The 13466-nt window shown below is 46.4% G+C and overlaps 1 protein-coding gene across 1 annotated transcript in view; it reads left to right on the top strand.

Moving 5' to 3' along the window:
- Positions 1-13466, top strand: part of FHOD3 (formin homology 2 domain containing 3) — a 429142-nt gene that overhangs the window by 238583 nt on the left and 177093 nt on the right. Inside the window, 2 exon segments of the mRNA XM_024764148.1 lie at positions 4096-4190; positions 11097-11240. Of these exon segments, the coding sequence (XP_024619916.1) occupies positions 4096-4190; positions 11097-11240 (239 nt within the window).

Here is a 13466-nt window from a genome sequence, read left to right as displayed (position 1 = left end):
ATTATTTATTTATTTATTTTTGGCTGCATGGGGTCTTGGTTGTGGCATGCGGGACCTTCGTTGAGGCATGAGGGAACTTTCGTTGTGGCACGCGGGCTTCTCTCTAATGGTGGCATGCAGGGTTTTTTTCTCTCTCTAGTTATGGCGCACAGGCTCCAGAGCGTGTGGGCTCTGTAGCTGTAGTGCACAGGTTCCAGAGCATGTGGGCTCTGTAGTTTGCGGCACGCAGTCTCTCTAGTTGAGGCGCACAAGCTCAGTAGTTGTGGCGCGCGGGCTTAGTTGCCCTGCGACATGTGGGATCTTAGCTCCCTGCCCAGGGATCTAACCCGCGTCCCCTGCATTGGAAGGCGGATTCTTTACCACCGGACCACCAGGGAAGTCCCAGGGGCAACTGTTTTGCCTGCATCTTCAAGTCAGTTTCCCTTCCTAGTGGATGGGGCCAGGCAGGAAGAGAGAAAGGCAGTAAGCACTCATGGAAGCCCACGGGGGGGCCTTGCTTTGTCATTTTGCTATCATCAGAGACTTCCTTTCCTGGGGACCTTCGCTGTGGTGATCAACAGGAAACTGGTCGAGAACCCTCTGCTCCCCTGGGCGGGGTGCCCCTCCCTCTGATTGTATGAGTTTGCCTCTCAGACACAGGGGGCGGCACTTACTTTGTTACCCACGGACTGGGTAACTTATTTTGAAATTTCAGTCATAAATCTTGAGTCCTGCTAATTTGGTTCAGCACTGCTTTTGAAGAAGTTCCATTTTTCATTTGAATGTGAGGTGATGAGATATGACATAATTTTTAAACATGTGTCTAACACATGATTAACAGGGGAAAAGGAATCCAGCCGTCTTTTCAAGCGATCCCGTCTCTGACTTCTGCGCAGGGATACATTGCTCTGTGAAGAATGCACAGAGCATGGTGGAGGTTAGAGTGGGCAGAACTCAAGCTCTGTTTCCATTGCTGCTTAGAACAGAAGCATACCTGTTAAGTGTTCATTGATCACGCTGAAAGGCTTGGAACGTGCTGCTGGGACCTTGTATTTGAGCGTTAGACCAACTTGTGTACAAGGCATCGTGCAAAATAGCTTACTCTTTTCTTTTGGGTTTAATACAGAGACTCGGGGGGAGAGCAAGAGGGAGAAGTGCTGAGCGGTTTATTCTGGGTTGAGGGAGGAGTGCTGCAGTTTGGTGGGGGGAGGACTCCGGCCTGGGAGCCCGTGTGGAAGGCCTATGGGTCCATGTGGGTGTCCTCCACCCACCACCACTGCAGTGGTGGCTACTGCTGTTCGAGTGCCTGCCACGCAACACACGCTGTTCTAAGTGTTCTTCGTATAAAACTCATTTGTTTGACGAATTTATAAGTGCCAGCCATGTGCTTGCAAACATCAGAGAAAAGCCAGGCTGTCATGGAACCTACACTCACTGCAGTGTTTGGGGTGGAGGAAGGGGAGGTGGAGTTGGAGGGAGACGGATGATGATGAAGGAAATTACTGTCTCCTGACGTTCTCCATCAGTGCTCAGGAGAATCGACAAAGTGCTCTACCTCCATGACACCTCACAGTGAGCCTCTAGGGTGGATCCGATCCCGCCAGGTTAGACGCGTCTCTCTAGCCTCTGTTCGTTCCACTACTTTGGGGCTCGGTTTCGTTCTCTGTTATGTGAAGGGGGAAGATCGTGTGGTTTATGATTCTAATACCGGACCATCCCCTACCTACACATACACACACGTAAACCCCAAATGGAGCAACAAAGGTGATGGTGGTAGGGGTGAACTGGACCATTTAGTTCTGACAGGTGGCAGCTCTTGGGACAGTTACGACTGCTGGTGCTTGATACAGGCCAGCTGGAGCCCTGCCAGGGCTATTTGTGTTGAACTAGAAGGTTTCTTCCCCTTCCCCTTCATTCTTCTAAAAAGTTTCTATTTCCTGGTCCCCAAACAGTCAAAGGACAGTGAACACTTATCCCAACAGTGTATGAATACATGCAAATTTCCAGTCTTGAAATCCTTAAATGATAAGAAGGGAGTCAGATATTACAGCTGAAGAACACGATTTTTAATTAAACCAGTGTTTGAGTGTTTTCATTATAATGGATAAACTAGTGCACAGATATGTGTGTCTGCATGAGAGAGAGAGGAAGAGAGGAGATAGTCCAGGTACATCCCTCTCTCTGGGATGCCTGTGGTTGCTTCTTGGCTTTTCCTTCCCCAGGCCCTGTTTGACATGTGTGACCCCAAAGTAAGGAATCAGGAAGCAGTTCTGGACCCCCGAGCCCCACTAGGAACCCTTCGCACTGATGCTCTCCCTCTTGCACAGGCTTTTCTTTACGCATATGTGGGGAGCCCAGTAGAACTCGTGTTTTCGTGTTTTGTACTGAGGTCGGGTGTGAGTGTGAATGACGGAAGTTGTCCTTGTTATAAACATGAGCAAAGGCACTTGGAATGCTTGACCGATTCCTGGACAGTGAGACCCATGACCTACTGACCACACTGATTGTCTTGAGGGCGGAAGCAGTTACTTCGCTGGGCTTTGGAGAACAGGTGTGGACTTCAAAATAGTTTGATGATAAAGATCAGCAAGAAGATAATTTTCAAGAATTTCAAGAATTTCAAGAATTTTCAACAGTTAGCAGGCAAAGGATCATGCTTTTGTGTTCACAATAACAGAGGGTCATAGAAGCTTAGTCCATAGGTTCATAGTTTGGACCAACTGGGCAGCTAGTCCAAAGGAAAAGGCTTTTTGTTCCCTGGCTGGGAGCACCAACAGCCTGTACATCAGACTACATCTGTGTCTTTCACATTGTATAGTAGGTGCCTATTCCTTTTAAAATTCTCCTGTCTTCTCTTCTTTTCTTACTGTGTGCATTTAACCCTCTGGCTCTTTTAAAACTGCCCCAGTTTAACCCACCCATGCCCTCTCAGGGGTCTCCAGTCACTAGTCAGACATTTTATTGAGCACCTACTATGTGCCGGGCACTCTGCCAAGGGCACAGAGATAAGACAGGACACATCACTGCCCTTGGGGAGCTTTTGTTCTCAAGGCCAGGAAATCAGCTCTGACATAACCCATCCATGAATCAGCATTTGGAACCCACTGGTTTTAGGTTATTTCAGACTTTACTTTTTCAGCAAAAATAAGCCATATCCCTTTGAGATCTTTATAGAGAAAGCAGGAAAGAGCTGCACGTTCCACACTGCCACGCCAAGGGCAAGGCAACACTTCACTGCAGATGTTTATCTCCAGCGTAGGAAATCACATCAGGATGTCGTGTACCCTTTGTGGCCTTGGCCTTGGCTTGGCGATCCTGAACGTGGAGGGTTTCCCTGCCCTCCCTGGAGCCACGGGACAGCCTCCAGGAGCCTCCCCCAGGAGCTCCACTGAGGAGTCACCTCTTGCACCAAACCTTCCTCGACCATCGCACTGCAAGAGACAGACCTCCCTTGCTGAGTGACAGGCTTGGCTAAGCGCTTTGCCTTCTAAGGGCTTTTACCCTGTGCTGAGGTGTGTTCCTGTACTTAGGCCTAACTGTTCCATTTGATTATAACCTCTTGATGACAGACTCCCAGAGACCCAGTTCCTTGGTACCTGGTTGATGTTTAAATAGTTATTTGTGCCTTGATTGAATATAATATACTTCTGTTCTTGAAATGTTTGCTAGATGGACGTTTCACAGTTATTGTTTGAAGTCCATTGCTTGAGTGACTGTAAAGCTCTCCTGTGTCCCCTTTCCTTGCAGGAGATGGACATACAGAGAGTACTTACAAAGAATTTCCACACTTGGAGAGTAAAATGCATGGTCTAAAAAAAGCTGCATTCGAATGGATTTTTTAAAAATCACCTATTTAGTATAAAGGGAACTTTTCAAACAAACTGGTAGGCATCCTGACACTGAAGAGTATACATTTTCAAGTAGACAAGGATGACATGGTATATCGTCACCTAATTGGAAACATATTCAAGTCCATCCTAAGAATTGTGTCATGCTTTGAAATGTGGTGACTGAAAGGCACTGCCATCATTGGGTGATGTCTCTGGATAAACTGTGATGTGAATTGGACAAGGAGTGTTGACTTGCTGTTTCTAATGAGTTTTGCTTTATTCCTAGGAGTCAAACCTTGGTCAAATATCATGGAAATCCTGGAGGAAAAGGATGGGGTCGACACGGAGTTGCTGGTTTATGCAATGACTTTAGTGAACAAGGTCGGTTGATGTTCGTTATTGGTTGAACTGTGTCCCCCCACCACAAAAGATGTGTTCCTGTAGATGTGTTCCTGAAGTCCTAACCCCTGGTACCTGTGAATGTGATCTTATCAGGAAATAGGATCTTTGCAGATGTAATCAGGTTAAGATGAGGTCATTAGGGTGGGCTCTAATCCAATAGGACTGGTGTCCTTATAAGAAGAGGAAAAGAGATACACATAGAGGGAAGACAAGTTAGACACACATACATGAGGAAGACAGCCAGTGAAAGCAGGGGCAGAGATTGGAGTGATACATCTATAAGCTGAGCACCGCCAAAGGATGCTAAAGGTTGTCAGCAGACAATCCCGGATGAAGCAAGGAAGGATCCTACCCTAGAGCCATCGGAGAGAGCATGGCCCTGCCGACACCTTGATGTCAGACTTCTAGTCTCTCCACCTGGGAGAGAATAGATTTCTGGGGTTTTTTCTTCTTCAGAAAACCAGTTTTTTATTTTTAAAGCTCTGCCATGTTTCTAGTGGGTGCCGAGGGTCACCTGCCACACTCACACCAGGTGGTCCATGTAGCCAGCAAACAGTCCGGCCATCAGCAGGCCAGGCCAGAGAGGTCCACTGGGGGGGGTGGTTCTGCCTTGCTGCTGGTCCTGATAACTTCTTGCTCCAATTCATCTACAATAATTTTGCCCTCCAAGTCCCAGATCTTGATGCTGAGCCAGCGGCAGCACAGAGCCAGTAGCATTTAGGACTGAAGCACAGGGCGTTGATGAGGTTCCCACCATCTAGCGTGTGAAGGTGCTTGCCTTTGTTGAGGTTCCACAACTTGGCCTGGCCATCCTTGCCTCCAGAAGCATGGAGGGATCCATCTGGAGAGATGGTCACAGTGTTCAGGCAGCCTGTGTAGCAAATGTGATTGGTCTTCAGCTTACAGTTTACCAAGTTCCATACCTAATTTCTGTTGTTTTAAGCCTCTCAGTTTGTGGTACTTTGTTACGGCAGCCCTAGGGAACTAGTACACTAGTTCTAAAATTTCTAGTTCTAAAATGAAAATCTAAAATTTGCCCTCTGAAGAAGCAGCACATCGTGTGCACCCCCATGGCGGGAACACCCTTCTGCATGCCTCTTTGCAAGAGAAAACCCTTTACACCCACGTGTGGCATGTGTGCAATGTGTGCTGGTGCTCGTACCTGTGAAGGCCTGAGAGTCTGCATGCTTTCTGTGCTGTGGTTCTTTCCAGTGAAACCGGAAAGAGGGTAGCGAGAATTTTATGGCTACTCATCCTATCAAGATGTCCCCTTGAAAACATTTTTCCTTAAGAATATAGATTAGCAAGTTTTACTCTAAGGAAATCATTCACAATCAGACAGAAAAGCAAGCACTCTGTTCCGTGGCCTACTGACTTCTGACTGCTGGGGGCAAGGTATGGATTCCTGAGGGCGGGCCCCGTCCTCCTCCTGTGATGGTGACCTCACCCTTGTGCTCCCTTTCCTCCCATTACGTCCTCCCTGGTCACCAGCTTGTGTCCGTCCTGAGAGGTGCTCTGACCGTGGGTCCCATGCTGACCTGGGACAGCCCACTCTCAGGACTGGAGCTCCTTCATCCCGGTGCTTGGGCCCCTTCCTCATTAATAATTGAGGGAGGGTGGGGTTGTTTCTCTTCCCTGGACCCCAGACGCTACATCAGCCACCCCAAGATCCTCCCTTTTTGTGCCCCAGGCTGCCGGGTGCAAGCCTGAGGACCAACTGCAGTGATCATTAGTTCTTCAGAAAGGACCCAGAATCTCTTCCTGAAATGTAACTGGAGAAACATTTCTCCTCATGACTGGGGACAAATTAGTAGAAAGGAACATAATTATGAAGAGTAATTCTACTAGATATTAAAATGTTGTGTAAACTCTAAGGATTAAAACAATGTGGTCTTGACTCTTTCCTCAGCAGATGGCTGAAGCAGAGGGGCTGTGAAACAGACCTCAATGCACAGGACGACTCACCCTGTGATTGAAATCCATAGGGATGGTCAGCTTTATTCATGACTGGGAGAGGTTTTGATAAATGGAAATAAACAGAAACATACTTTGACTGTATACCAAAATAAATTTCACGTAGATTAAAGAGTGTAACATATCAAACTATAGAAAACTGAGGAAAAACTAGAGGTGAAGATTAACTGGTCTCTAGTTGCCAAATGATAAAATAGTCAAAAGGATTCCAAAGCAAAGGACTTAAATATTTCACTGTATAAAACTATGAACTATAAAACATCTTATTTGTAAAATGAAATCCAAAACAAAAACTAAAGGCAAGTGACAAACTGGGAAATTGTTTGCAAAAAACTGGGCAGGAAATCATACTATCCTAAAAATATATTAAGAACTCAGTTGAAAAATGAATGACATTAACCCTACTAAGATTAAAAGAAATATATAGTAAAACAACAAGCCATTTTCTCCGGGTCACGTGGGCAGGGATTGCTTTTTAATGAAATGCCGTCTGTTGATGAGGTCACAGGAAATTTCCTACAGTCCTGGTGGGGAATGGGCATCACTTTTCTGGAAGATAATCCTAAGAATTCGGTTTTTATTTTCAAAGCTCTTTGTGAGTTGATTTCACCATGCAATTTGAAAGCAATTTTTTTGAAGATGAAGGTCACCTATTTCCTGTCGTTTTCAGTCACTGCCATTGTTTCGGAAAACATTAAATTCAGCAGAAATGGCATTTTCACTCTTGCACAGTGTTTTCATCGTAATGCTCTCCACGTTAGTGGTAGAGGCCATGCTTGGCTGTGTAAGGATCCCAGCAGCAGCCGCATGGCGTGGGCATCCTGCTGCCAATTACTGGCAAGGACCCAGCACGTGTCACACTCTCCTTGACACCATAAGGCATCTAACGTCCAGGAATTCCTCACTTACTCTTTCTCTTCTGCCAGTTCCGTCTCATCTTTTGTTCTGGGCCAGGAAGGTCCTGAGGACATGATTCTAAGAGTCATCCTTTCCTCAAAAAGGTCAGCAGGCCGCTGGCACCCACACTGGGTTTGTTTTCTGTTGTTGAATTTTAGTCATGTTTATCGTTCCAGTGAGTAACATCTTCTGAGATCCCAAACATCATAACACATTGAAATGCTAATATGGGTCTGGAAACAATTCAGACTCTGAAATGTGGGAAATTATACTGCTTTTCTAACTTTTCTTTCAGCAAGATGGAAGCTGGCCTAATAACATGGAATTCAAAACATTAACATTTTTATGACAAAACAAGGGTATGAAATTCTAGCCTGCTCATGGTTCTGAAACTGAAGTCTGCTCCCCTTGTTAAACAGGGAGATTAATGAGGGGTTCCAGGATCCAGAATAACACCCCCCTGAACTCTCCCCACACCCCCAAACCATGTCTTCAGAAGATCTGAGGGAGCGTCAGAAACGCACCGTTTCTCACCCTGCAAGCTGAAATTGCGTGGTGCCCTGTCCTGATCCAGCTGCAATCTCCTAGGTGGGATTCCCCGCTTTGGGGGCTCAGATATTGACCACCTTGTAGAATCAGATGAAGCAGGTGGGGGGCGGGGGATGAGTTATAAGAGCCATTACCATGGGGCTGGCTTGGAGCGGTCAGGGAAGGTGACCCCAGGGAGCCCTGGGGAGGGAAGCTGCTCTAGCGGAGCCAGCGGGTGAGTTACCTGATGGGATTCACACTGAGCATTTGTTTTTAGATTCGATTATATTGTTTTTTTTAATTACCATATAGTAAAATTGACTTTTTCCTCTTGGTATTTAGCTGTGTAAGTTTTAACACATATATAGTTATGGATAACCTTCACAATTAGCATATAGAACGGCTCCATCTCCCCTCAAATCTCGCTCATGTTATCCTTTTATAATGACATCCTGATCACCTGTTCATGCCCCTGGCAACCACTGATTTATTCTCTATCACTCTAGTTCTATTATTTAAAAAATGGGAATCATACAGGATGTGACCCTTCGAGGCTGGCTTCTCTCACTCAGCGCAGTGCCTTAGAGATTCATCTATGTTACCACGCGTATTAATAGTTTGCTCCTTTCTGCTGCTGTATGGTGTGCCATTGTATAATATAAATATGCCGCCATTTGTTATCTCTTCATCTACTGAAGGAGATTTGGGTGCTCACAGCTTTTGGCTTTCACAGATGCTCCTGCTATGAACGCTTGTGTACAGGCTTTCACCGTACTGGTTTTACCCCACAAGAAAGATTTGATGGGATCAGTGAAAACCCAGGGACTGGAAAATAAAATGTCCTTTAGGACAGAGATTTCTCCCTCTGAGAGAGGCTGTAAAGATTTACTTGTCACAAACCCTGGCAAGACAAGGTCTGAGAGAAACCAGGAAGGGGGTCCTGAGTGTCGTCTGAGAGTGAAGGCGTCAAGAGACATTTGCTCATAGACTTTTCTGGAGTGGCTGCCTCCTTTGCCAGAAATAGGCACCTTAGCAGTGGTCGTCAGGGTAGAAATGGGAGGACAGGGCCCAGGAGGGGTGGGAGTGTGGCAGCGTTTGCTGAACGTGTCAGAGAATCAGCTGAAAAGACGTGAGGGTGTTTCTGGGCTGCACAGTCCCCTCCCCGTGCAGGCGGAGAACGAAGCTGTCTTTGACAAGATCAAGTGCATTCAGGGTGGTATGGCCATGGACTGGAGAAGCTGTCTTTGATCGTGGTGGAAGGCCAGCTCCCCTGCAGCCACCCATGAGAGGTGGTGGGACGTGGGTGTGGCTCAAGCCCACATTTTCACCGTGGAAATAACAGATGTCCTCTCAGTCAGTACCCTCAGATCTGGGCCTCTTATTAAGCGAGGGCTCTCTGACCTGTTTGGTTCTACAGACCTAATTATTTAATAGAAATCTCCCTACCAACCCATCATGGTTGGGCTTGCTAAGGCAATGGGGACTAGGTCCAGGAATTTAACCTCCTGGAAACTTCTGAGAGAAGGAACCTCAGTTGACTCTCAGCAGGGGAAATAGGGAAGAAGAAAGGAGGGGAACGGGGAGGTGAGGAGACTGCCAGAGGCCCCTCTCTGTGCCCATTCTACCCCCCACCCCCCACCCCCCACTGCGGTGTAGAAAGTTTTGAATCTAGCCCTGAATGTCTACTCACCTGTGATTGGCAGGTCAGCAGTCAGTCAGGGCACCTCCAATCATTAGCCCTGCCCTGGCATTTCTATCACCATTTCCCTCTCCCCATCTTTTAACAAGTTCTGGAGTTTTCACTAAAACCAAAAGATAGACTTGTTCTGATGAGAGGGTTCTTTGGACAGGTGTGTACTTTTTCAGTTAACTCAGTGGACTGCTATCTGCTAATGCAGCAGTGACTGCCTTGCCCCGCATCTGCAGACCCCTGTGTGTGCTTCCACACTTGGCCACTGAGGTGTGAGCACCTGTTTATTTATTACAGCTGCTGACTGGTTCACGGCCTCCTGTTCTGTGTCCTTGCTGGGGCCCCTGATGGATTAAGCTGTCGCATCCCAGTTATTTTTCTTCAGTGTCTGGTCTCAACAGCAGTGAGTTGTATCCTGTTTGTTCAGCATAGAAGGAAAACAGCCATTATTTGGGTTATGAGCAGAGACATTCTTTCCAATATTAGTAGCCCCAAAATAGAAGTGTTAAAAGAAGTTGGTGCTGTGAGACGATCCTTAAGAAACTACTGGTCTTTTTTTCTTGCAAGGCAAGTCACCATGTTTAGAGCATTTTTGAAATGCAATAATAGTGAAATAAATAGGGAGTCGAGACCTTGAAATTTCAGGCCAGAGTAGTTTGTGTAGAAGGCACAGGTGTGTGAGGAAAGGAGACCGGAATAGCAGGTCTGAGGGCAGGGTTTTATTAGTTATTATTTAGTAACTTCCTGTTACCTCAGGCGAATCCTTCCCTCCCCTGATTTCATCTCCCTCGTTTATAAGATAAGGGACTTTGAGTAAATCACCTCAAGGGTCCTTCCGGTTCTAAGCAGAGGCCTGATCTGAGCTATCATCCTTCTTTTAAGAGAAGCAGAACTCACAGAAAAGTCAGCTTTTTCTTTCTTGGGTTATCTTTTTGTCTCTTGGTTGCCACTTTGAAATTTCTCATGTTTTCCTAAATGTCTTAGACCAAGGGGAAGGCCTGCCGAACTGAAAGATAAGGGAGTCATTCAGTTGTCATCACTCCAGCTGTTGGTAGATCAATCTTAACGGGAGTTTTTCTGATCACTGAGTATGTTAGTTTTCAATTGCCATGGAACACGTTACCACAAATTTAGCAGCTTGAAATATCCCAGGCTTATCACCTCACAGTTTCTGTGGGGCAGGGTCCAGGCACCACCTCGCTGGGTCCTCTGCTCACAAGAGTCTCACAAGGCGGCAGTCAAGGTGTCAACCAGGGCTGGTGTCTCGTCTGAAGCTTGGGGTCCCCTTCCAAGCTTCTGTGGTGTTAGCAGAGCTCATTTCCTTGCAGCTGTGGAACTCATGGCGGCTTGCTGCTGCTTCTGGGACAACAGGATAATCTCTCTTCTAGTCTCTGTGCTCAGAAAAGGCCTAAACCCACTTTTAAATGGCTCACGTGATTAGGTCAGGACCACCCGGCTACTCTCCCCTTTGATTAACCCAGAATCAACTGATTTGGGACCTTAATGACATCTGTAGAATGCTTTCACCTTTGCCATATAATGTCACCTGATCATGGGAGTGTCCTCCCTACCCTCAAGGGGAGGGAATTGTATAGCACCTGTATCCCAGGGGGCGGAATCTTGGGGTTCATTCTGCTTACCACACTGGAGAAGCTTTTTCTCAAATGAACTTAGCATCTGTTTGCTTTGCCCCACATTGCTATACTCGTGGCCACTGGCTGCCATGCAAAACATGCCCTGAGAGGCTTGTGACCGTCCCCTAAGACATGTCTGTGTCCTGTTCCTTCTCCATCCAGACCTTGTCAGGATTGCCAGACCAAGACACCTTCTACGATGTGGTGGACTGCCTGGAGGAGCTGGGCATTGCAGCTGTGTCCCAGCGGCACTTGACCAAGAAAGGAACTGACCTGGACTTGGTGGAGCAGTTGAACATCTATGAGGTAACAGGATCTGTGTATGCCTTTTGTAGGGCCTCATGCAGCCTGGACGAACGTCAGAGGCTGAGGGAAACATACTCTAGACCAGTGGCTCTGAGTGTGATGTGGCAGCAACCGCAACACCTTGGAACTGCCAAAATGCAGGTTCTCAGGCCCCGCCCCAGACCCGCTGAGTCAGAAACTCTAAGGGTGGGCCCAGATTGATTAATTGCTATTTTATTTTAGAGAACATTCATTCCGAATGAGGGGTGGTGGGGACGGAGGCACACAGATCGTGTTTCTTATCCTCGGATAGGGGTGGAACTTCCGGCAGGGTTCTACATAATTTGTAGGGTCCAGTGCAAAATGAAAATGCGGGGAAAAAGTGCTATTAGAGATACTAAACTTTTCACTTTCTTCTGCTTTCTCTCTCACCTTGTCATGGTGGGTTTTTTTTATTTGCTAAAGGTATGTACGCATTGAAGACTACTTGGGAAATACCAAAAAGTGTAAGAGAAAGAAACCGCCCATGATTTTATTACTAACCATGGTTAACATTTTGGTCTGTTTTTCTAGTCTTTTTTTGTAAATGCATAGACTATTAACTCCGGAGATAATAGTGTGTATACAGTGTTGTGTACTGAATCTTTATTAGTAAATATTTTGGAACCATTTACTTTTGTCATTGAATCGTCTTCAAGAATTTCATTTTATTAGGAACATAATAGCCTGTCTGTATGCAAGTACCTTAATACATATAACCAGTCCCTGTTTTCTCAGATTTAGATTGCTTCCAAGTTTTTGAAAATGATAAATGCTGTTATAATGAACAGCTTTATTCATAAATTTGTGTGCACAGCTAGAGTCCTAGGAGGGATATTTCCCAGCTGAATGGCTCCATTGTGATCTTCACTGGGTAGAAGTGGAGAAACTGACATGTAACTCATTACTTCCTTAAAGTTACTGTCATAATAAGTGACAAGCTGAGGAACAGAACAGAATTATCTTTGTATGATCTTAGGAAAAATCACTGGAAACTGAGCCAGAGAGATCTGCTGTCAGAGCCTAAAGCTTCCCACAGCTGGCCAGCTCTTTTGCCCCTGCTCTGGGCATCTTCTCCTCTAATGAAGCCTCACTTACCCAGTAATCTGCCCACACTTTCATGTTTTATTATCAGTGGGTGGTGGAGGAGTATGTTCTCATGGCTCCTAAGAGACAGGATAAAGTAGGAATTAAGTAAGAATACTAAAGATGGAGAAGGAAGGGACTAAAGACAGTTGGCTCACATCAAGGTAGAAGGACGTTGGCTCACATCAAGGTAGAAGGACGTTTCCCAGTACATATACCTCCCTTTCTTTACCCCCTTCCCCCTGGTCAGAGCTCCAATCTCTGAGACTCTGCTCAACCAGGGGCTTGTATTATCATAGCTTTGGATTCTGTGTGGTCAGTGTATATCAGAAGATAGCATAATGCAGGTGAATTGCCTACTAGTGAACCAACTGGGAGAGCATTTTGAAAAGTAGCCTGGATACCTCCCCCAGAAGACTACTTCTGGTTTCAGGGCATACTTTCTCTCCAGTCTACCTGACTCTCAAGCTACCTCCCCATCTTCCTCTTTCCATTCATGCCAAACGTTTTAAAAGATGTCCTGTGTTCACCGTCTTCCTTTTGTCAAATGTCTCCGGACGCTCAGGCCCAGCGGCCATGGCCCACGGGCACAGCCGCTCCGCGGCATGTGGGATCCTCCCGGACCAGGGCACGAACCCGTGTCCCCTGCACCGGCAGGTGGACCCCCAACCACTGCGCCACCAGGGAAGCCCCATTTGCTTAATATTTTAACATTAAGTACATATCATTCACAAATGTAGATTATATGTTTCACTCAAAGAACAAGAAAACAAACACCCGTTGTGATGGTTAACTTTATGTGTCAGCTTGACTGGGCCACGGGGTGCCCAGATATTTGATCAGACATTATTCTGTGTCTGTGTAGGTATTTCTGGATGAAATTAACATTCACATTGGTAGACTGAGTAGTGAAGATTGCCCTCCTCCATGTGGGTGGGCCTCATTCAATCTACTGGAGGCCTGAATAGAACAAAAGGCTGAGCAGGAGAGAATTCACTCTCTGCTGATGGTAATGAGCTGGGACATAGTTTGCCTCTTACCTTTGACCTCTGGCTAGAACTAACACCATTGGCTCCCTTGGTTCCCAGGCATTTGGACCACAGATCTTGGTACTTCTCAGCT

This window comes from Neophocaena asiaeorientalis, unplaced genomic scaffold (assembly GCF_003031525.2).
Source record: "Neophocaena asiaeorientalis asiaeorientalis breed wild unplaced genomic scaffold, Neophocaena_asiaeorientalis_V1.1 scaffold670, whole genome shotgun sequence".
Classification (NCBI taxonomy): Eukaryota; Metazoa; Chordata; class Mammalia; order Artiodactyla; family Phocoenidae; genus Neophocaena; species Neophocaena asiaeorientalis.
This window is presented reverse-complemented; position numbering and strand designations above follow the sequence as displayed.